Here is an 8513-nt window from a genome sequence, read left to right as displayed (position 1 = left end):
GATACATAAAGGTAGAAGCGCGTGCAATGGGGGTCCATTGCTCCATGAAGTTTCGAAGGTTGGTTTGCATTGATTTTGTCCGCATGTTGTCCGGCCGGCCGGCCAATTGTTGGACTCTGGAGCCGTTGGGCAGCTTTGGGCGGACAAACAGAGGTCTGCAAGGGGGCCACGTCAAAACAAGAGTCTTTTCTTATGCGTATGGATGGAAGAGAGATGGTGGACAAAACCGTTCAAAATTTTCTCTGTCTCCTCTCTCTCTCTCTCTCTCTGTAGTTCTTCAGTCTCCTTTCGTCAGTGAAATTATCGACGTTTTCTCTCTCTCTCTCTCTCTCTCTCTCTCTCTCTCTCTCTCTCTCTCTCCCCATAATCGTGAGTTTGGGATTGCAATTAAGGTGGCAGATCTACACCGCTTCTGTTCTTATACCTTCATTAATTCCGTAGCCTTCTGCATGCATTCGATTATATGCATTTCTAATTATGGTTGCCCGGCTTACATCTCTCCCATCAATCGGATGCCGTTTTAAAAAATGAGAGTTCCAGATAACAAACGTCGTAGCAAGGTATAATCAGTAGCTCTTTCAGATGCATCTCAATAGCTATGGTAAATCACATGTTAATCATCTGTAAGACTAGGTGATTATCTCTCTAATACAGGGCTCGTTCTTTTATGTTTTAGTTCTGGTCAAGGTTGTCCATTAAGAGATGGTTAACCCGAAAACAAAGTAGGGGAGAAGAGTTTCTGGCCAATGATATAGATAATACAGAAAGCGAGTTTGAAGATGAAGGTTAGTTAATCGTACTTTATTCTAATTAATCCCTAACCTTCTAAGTAGAGACCTTACACTTTCAAGTTGAGATCGTGATTCCCATGTTACATTTTTCTAGCTTAAACCCTGAAATTTTCGTAAATTGATTTAATCACGTACTGCAGAATTGTCGGATTATATTTGTTTTGAGAAAACTAGGCATAGCTGCTCCGGTGCAGATTTTGAATTTCGACGTTCCATCTCTGCATGTAAGGGCATTAATTATTATGATACGTACCTTAGCCTAATTTTTAATAATTGTGCAACCGCAAAAAAGCAGGTGAATCACCTGAAATAAGATGTGTTCATATGGATCACAGGTGCACAGCCTAGGCATTCTTCTGCAACTTTGATGCCACAAGATTCGGAGATCCTAAGATCCAAATTAACTGAAAAACAACAATTTAAGTAAGCCATAAAAATCCATCAAGATCAAGTATTTTCTCCTTCTAATTAATTTCGTATTAGCACTTTCGGTCAATTTTATATAATCCTCTTGTGATTAGGATCTTTGTTGGCACATGGAATGTTGGTGGTAAACCTCCTAACGAGGAAGTGGTGATGGAAGAGTGGTTGGGCTTGGAAGAACCTGCCGACATATATGTGCTTGGGTAAACATATGCTACCCTCACTTACAATTAGTGTAATAAGATGATTGATCCGTTGCTTATATGTCAAACTTTTCAATTGCCTTGCCTTGTAGCATATTCAAATTTGTGCATGCATGTCTGTACTGTGTCTGTATATATATGCCCACATGCATGTTTTTAACTTGTCTCCTGACCTTGCAGGTTCCAGGAAGTTGTTCCTTTGAATGCCGGAAATGTTCTCGGATCAGAGAACACGTTGCCCGCTCAGAGATGGCTACACCTCATCAGGCACACACTAAACAACACCTTATGTAAGAGTTTGCAGAGGAGTTATAGCACCCCATCATCGATGTTCCAAGACACAGGGAGATATACTAGCACAGATAGCATGATATATACTGCAGGCAGCATGTCATTGAATGACACAGGGCCCTTGATCAATGAGGTACATACTACAGACATCATGAATGATGATGATACAGGTGTTCCCTTGAATGATGTGCGGGAGCCTTTTCTTAATGAAGCTCAATTACTTGAGATGAGGGCTTCCAGTTACATGGGAGGGCAAGCTGCCGCTTGCCTCTCTCCGTCCCTGAGTACCAAATCAATGGTATGCAGGTCCAGTCAGAACAGATCACGCTACACTCTAATTGCCAGCAAGCAAATGGTGGGCGTCTTCATGTCAATATGGATCCGAGGAGACCTCCGACGCCATGTCCGGAACCTCAAGGTCTCCTGTGTTGGGTGTGGCCTTCTGGGATATCTTGGTAACAAGGTTAGCATGATAATTATGAGTTCGAGATGATGATTAATGACGTTTGGTTAACGATAATAAACATTATATGTAGGTAGTCAATGTACATGCATTATGGAGGACATCTATAGGTACTGCAGCCAAGTTGCTAGTAGAGCTTTAGGAAAGTGGATTTTTACACAGAACTAGTGTAATTAGGATGAGTAATAAAGATGATTTCATGACGAAATGTTTGTAAGCTCTGATGCTATTTAACTAAGAAAGCCATGATATCAATGATAAGCAAAAAGCTAATTAAATCACAGAATCCATGGATTGATGGCTAGTTAACCAATGTGGCCCAGTACAGTAATATATAGATAGCCAGGGTACTTAAACAAATTGGTAGAAGATTAAACAAGCATTATGTATGGAGGCTGCACAGTATTACTTAGTGTTGCATTGCTATTGATATTGATGTTTTGCGTTTGTTGTGAAACAGGGCTCCATTTCCATTAGTATGTGCCTTCACCAGACCACCTTCTGCTTTGTATGTAGCCATTTGACATCGGGCCAGAGAGACAAAGATGAGCTGAGAAGGAACTCCGATGTGTCGGAAATTCTAAAACGGACACAGTTTCGTTCCTCCGGCGATCTCAATGGCATGGACCCCCCAGAAAGCATTCTAGAGCATGAGTGAGTCTACTGAAAAATCAATGATAGTGTGAAAATCATATGTTTCTATGTAGTATACAGAAAACGTCTACAGCTAAAAACGTTTGTTAGTATGAAAATCATGTAATAAATCTATGTTGGACTTTAAATTTAATAATTATAGGATTCTTGGGGCTTTTAGAAAAATTATGTAAGGTAGCACGGAGTTCAACAGAAGGGTTTTTCTTTATGTTTATTTATAAATTTATAACTTTTTTTTTGGGGGGGGGGGTGTTAAGGGTGTTTTGATTAGTATTAGTAAACATTAACAAACATTGAACTTAAGACAATCAATTTATCAAATGTAATCATATTTTAAATCTCATCATCATAGTGAAACTTTGCAGCCGTGTGATTTGGCTTGGTGATTTGAATTATCGGCTGGCTCTTACACCTAGCGATACGCGTTCCTTGCTTGCTCAGGAGGACTGGAATACGCTTTTGGAGAAGGATCAGGTGGTTTATGCAGAATCAATCAGAGTGGTTAAACTTCTAATTATAAAATTAGGAATAAATTCAATTAATTATCATTACCTATCTTTCTCGTTACAATGGCAAAATTAGAAGCGGATCATTTCGCTAATTACGCGTGATTAAGTGAATTTGCAGCTCAATATTCACCGCAAGGCCGGGCGTGTGTTTGCTGGGTGGCATGAGGGTCAGATTTGCTTTGCTCCAACCTACAAATACAGGGCTAACTCAGACTGCTATGCCTTGGAAAAACTCAAGGGAGAAAAGCGTCGCACACCAGCATGGTAGCTTCAATTAAATTGCTTAATTAACTTCACATTTACCTTCACCATATCTTACAAATGCTGGGAAATTTCTGTTAAAGATAAATAAAATAGCAAGCGTAACACGTACGCAATCCGTTTTTGAGAAAACTGCATGCAAACCTGCCGTTTTTGTGAAGGTGCGACAGGATACTGTGGTATGGGAGTGGTCTGAAACAGCTTGCCTATGTCCGGGCGGAGGCTCGCCTTTCCGACCACCGCCCGGTCTATGCCATCTTCTCTGCAGAAGTGGAGGCTCTCAGCCGTCAGAAATTGAAAGATTTCCTTCTGCTCAACTCTGCCAAAGTCCAAGCAGAAGAGTTGATAGCTCCACCGTTTTATAACGATGATGATAACACCAGGTATATGTTAATCTACACACGATCTGAATCCAGCAAGTGTTAGAAATACTGCCTTTCTTTGACATAATAGTTGTTTCATGTCATGGTGCTTGCTGTATCTTGTGTGCCTGTTGATGCGGGTAGAGTCATGTTTCCTCATTGGGGCGAGTTTTACCCCTAAAACTACAGGCGAAGGAGCGGCCTGCAAGAACCGTCTCTTGAAGCGATCAGCAACACCCCCGGCACCCATAACAATTGCATTTACGTGCTCCCAGCTGTTGGAAAATTGCTTTCCAACGTTCATAGTGTAACACTCCCGCCCTTTGTGTCAATTAAGCAAGGCTATGTCCATTGGCTGCTGTCATGGCGTCCACCAGACACATAGGCAGGTTATGTAGGGGTACCCATCGGCAGCCTCCAGAAGCGCCTCGCGTCCGCTTGCCACCCTTTGTGAGAGCTATGTCCATCGGCTGCTCCAATGACGTCCACGAGACATGTAGGCAGGTTGGTGAAAAACAAATGTAGGGGTATGCGTTCGGGAGCATCCAGGATGGCCTGCGAAGTCCGCCTGCGACGAGAAGCAGCATGACAAGCGGTTTTCCACAGCTATGGGGACACGTCTACACGTCCGTCGGGGGACATTCTCCTCGAAAATTGCTTTCCAATAATCACATTGTAGACTCCCACCATCTGCGTATATTAAGCAAGGCTATGGAGTCTGATGACATCCCCACGAGACACGTAGGGAGGTTGGTGAAAAACCAATGCCGGCGTTGGGAGGCTTCAGAATCGCGTCGCGTCCGCTTGCGAAGGGGCATGACATCTTCTTTGAGGGCTACGAGGACATGTCTACACCGTCAACAATCGGCCTCCAGATTCAGGAGAGCCGTGTCCTATGGGGACATTGCCTTGGAAAATTGCTTTCCAATATTCACAATGTAGACTCCCACCCTTCGTGTGAATTAAGCAAGGTTATGTGCATCGGCTGCTCTCATGGCATCCACGAGACATAGGCAGGTTGGTGGAAAGCAAATTTAGGGATACCCATTCAAAGCCTCCAAAATCATGTCGCATCTACTTGTTGGCAAAGTTTGCTTGCAAAGTTTGCCATCTTCCTCGATCGGTGCACCATGGCTATGGGGACATGTCTACACTGTCAACAACTTGCGCCTCTTGATTCATGAGAGCCATGTCCTATGGGGACATTCTGTTAGGAAATTGCTTTCCAACCACCCTTAGTGTGATTTAAGCAAGGCTATGTGCATCGGTTGAGGGCATCCACAAGACATGTAGGTAAGTTGGTGGAAAGTGAATGTAGAGGTACCTGATGGGAGCCTCGAGAATTGCGTCACGTTTGCTTGCGAAGTCGCATGACATCTTCTTGGAGTGGTGCTCCATGGCTATGGATACCGTCCACACTATCAAAACCAGCCTCCCAATTCACGAGTCACGTCCTATGGGGACATTCTTTTGAAAAATTGCTTTCGAACGCTCACATTGTAGGCTCCCACCCTTTGTATGAATTAAGCAAGGCTATGTCCCATCGACTGCTCTTATGGTATCCACGAGACAAGTTGGTGGAATGTAGGGGTACCCGTTGGCTCCCCATTGGGAGCCTCCAGAATCACGTTGTGTCCGCTTTGCAGGACATCTTCCTCAAGCAGTGCTCCTCCACAGCTGTGGGGACATGTCTACACCGTCAACAACCGGCCGCAAGATTCACAAGAGCCGTGTCCTGTGGGGACATGCTCTTAGATGTCTAAGGATATATCTGGAGGTGCATGATGATTCGTCACCTTGAGATAGTGGAGGATAGATGTAAGCTGCCTCCCGTTGTCTTATTCAGGCTGGTGCAACCCACGATGTAGTGAGAGCTTGTTTTGGTTGAGCATTGCCGACCTGCATCCAAGCACATGCTGCACCCACAATGCCTAGCAAGTATTGAATCCTCGACATTGCTTTTCACAAGCTTGAGCTTTACCAACTCGCCTACTAAAATTCATGTGCTCATGTGGGGGCCTTTTTTTGATAAACTAAAAAGTGGTGGAGCTGAGGTGGGGTGAATACGACAAAATCAGCTCGCTTACTCTATTTTTGCTTAGCGTGCTTTTTGCTTGTTTAAGTGAAATGGTGGCTGTGAACATGCGTGTGTTTGTTGTTTGATTTGTTGGTTGGAATAGATGTTGTGTGCATATATGGTGCATGGTACATGCATAGATGTGCATGCAAGAATGTGTGTGTGTGTTGTGTGTTGTGTCTGTGTGTGTGCACAAATGCTCCATAGTTTTTTTGCCATTTTAAATAATAGTCCTAACATGCTAAAAAGGACCTTGCCTCAAAGTAGTTGCATTAAAGCCTAGTACCCATGGTATCAATGTTCTAGATAGATGTTTATTCTTGTTCAATTCATGCTACATCAACTTGTGGTTTTAATTAGTTTTCAACCCTCTTTTATGCTCCAAATCCAAAACTTACAAAATATGAACAAAACAGATCACAACAAAAGGCTTTGTTATTTTTATAATAATGGGACCTCCAACATAGCACAACTTCAATTTGGCTCATCACCAACAATCAGTAAGTCCCTTCAAAAGTTGTATATAACACTCGGTACATCTTTATACAATCGTCTGCACAAATGCAACAGTTAATTACTTGAAAGAAGTCACCATTTGCAAACTCAATTAATTGTACTTCTAATTGTAGCAAAGACCATGTAACATAAGAGGAAATGTTGAGCGCAATGATCACGTCAGACACATCGATTAAAATCTTGGCAAATTCTTCCCACTGGTATGTTGGCATTAATTTAGCAATAATAATTGCTTTGGTCTTGACAATTTGTACTCATACCAAGTCAATAAATCATTAAAGTTTATAATTGTTTTGGCATAGATCTCTCATCAACATCAAAGGGGGAGGATTAGAGTCTACAAAAGCAATGATGAGCTATTGATTGATGGACATGAAGAGGTTTGCTATCAACAATTCTTTTCTTTTAAATTGCATTTGAATCGTAAGCACACCCTTCCCAATTATAAGAGAGTTTGATTGAGATTCCCTTTTCTCCCTTTGGATTTGAGGATACTTGAGTAAAAGTACACTTGTACAACTTTTAGATGTGGATGCATGATTGGAAAGAAGTGCCAAACATGGCCCATGCAATTGAACAAATAGCCTCAGATTTCAGTTGAGTAGCTTCCAGGATCTGATGTGAAAATTAAAACAATGACACTTGGATGGTCATAAAAGGGCCATGCAAATTAGCCTTCAAAGCGTTTGCCTTAGGCTCAGCTTGGAGGGATATTCCCTGCTTTTCAATGGATTAATCCATTTAATTTATCATTCCACTACCCCTAAAATGGATTGGTTATGCCTAAATAACTGTACCCTTGCATAATTTACATAATAGCATACTATAGTTTCAACGTTCCAATACTAGCCTTCAGCCCAAAATGTCCGTACTCCACGGTTTGAAGGTGGGTCCTACATAGTGCAGACTGCAATTAGCATTAATATGCTGAATTATTTTCTGGTCTAATGTTTTTTTTTTATTTTTTTGCTTATACAGGGGGGTCTGACCCGTGAGGGAGCGACAGATTAAAGCTGGACAGTTCTGGCAATATGGGGATGGATGGGGTCATTATACATGATTGCATTTGTATATATATAAATTATATAAATATATATTGTTTTGTACATTTTTGGATTGCAAGGAAAATAAAACCGTACCTGATGGTGCCTGCGGGGTGATGAGAGGGACGTTGGTCTGCAAAGTGTAGTGCAAAAGAGTACATATAATCATAAAATGCCCGTCCCATATTTTGCAAGACCTCAAGAAAACATTTAAATCAATCCACATCAAGGTGTTGGGGGGGGGGGGGAGGGGGGGGGGGGAGTCATTTTTTAAAATATCAGAAACGACCGCAGGATTCCAGGCGGGTTTGAGGGTTAAACGCCGCTGCAGTCTGCAGCCCTTTGTGCGGACGCCACACGTGCCACACCGAGGACCCCACACGTGCCACGTCATAGCTGCTCTGCTCTCATGAGTCATGAGTCATGACTCATGATGCATGAGCTTCTGTGGGAAGAGACACACAAAAAAAAAAACTGATGATTCGACATACCGATGACCAGTGCTTAAATTTGAAGCCCGTTTTGGGCTTCAATGGCTGTGCAGGGCTTCAAATGAAGCCCTGCAATATTCTAAAGGCTTCAACCATGAAGCCCAATTTTTCATGCAAGGCTTCAAATTGAAGCCCTCCTAAATCACCAAGGCTTCAAAAAAATATAGTATATAAATTATAATATATATACTATATAGTATATATATATAATACAGTGCAAATATATATCTTTACATATATACACACACACATATATATATATATATAGTATTATAGTATTATAGTATATATAGTATTATAGTATATATTATAGTGTTATAGTTTAGATATCTTATAAAATTTTTATATAAAGGTAACTTAGTACTATATTAGAAGTTATATATTATAGTGTAGATATAGTACAGATTTTTTTATATGGAGACTACTGAG

At 41.6% G+C, this 8513-nt stretch overlaps 1 protein-coding gene across 2 annotated transcripts; it reads left to right on the top strand.

Annotated features, from left to right (window-relative positions):
- Positions 1 to 348: 348 nt before the first annotated feature.
- On the top strand, positions 349 to 7655 carry LOC147629270 (type I inositol polyphosphate 5-phosphatase 8-like). Of its 2 annotated transcripts, none has more exons than XM_086812528.1 (14): positions 349 to 560; positions 677 to 785; positions 932 to 1015; positions 1127 to 1214; positions 1313 to 1417; positions 1598 to 2171; positions 2632 to 2825; positions 3191 to 3299; positions 3453 to 3598; positions 3757 to 3978; positions 6451 to 6534; positions 6669 to 6750; positions 6853 to 6930; positions 7529 to 7655. In XM_086812528.1, the coding sequence occupies exons 1-11, from the start codon at positions 528 to 530 to the stop codon at positions 6479 to 6481; spliced, it is 1695 nt and encodes a 564-aa protein (XP_086668654.1). In that variant the 5' UTR covers positions 349 to 527; the 3' UTR covers positions 6482 to 6534; positions 6669 to 6750; positions 6853 to 6930; positions 7529 to 7655. The 2 variants fall into 2 exon arrangements, with proteins under 2 accessions (XP_086668654.1, XP_086668653.1); XM_086812527.1 differs by having other exon boundaries at positions 6664 to 6750.
- Positions 7656 to 8513: the final 858 nt, after the last annotated feature.

Source organism: Cibotium barometz, chromosome 18, assembly GCF_041138505.1.
Source record: "Cibotium barometz isolate CiBa-2024 chromosome 18, ASM4113850v1, whole genome shotgun sequence".
NCBI classification, from domain to species: domain Eukaryota; kingdom Viridiplantae; phylum Streptophyta; class Polypodiopsida; order Cyatheales; family Cibotiaceae; genus Cibotium; species Cibotium barometz.
This window is presented reverse-complemented; position numbering and strand designations above follow the sequence as displayed.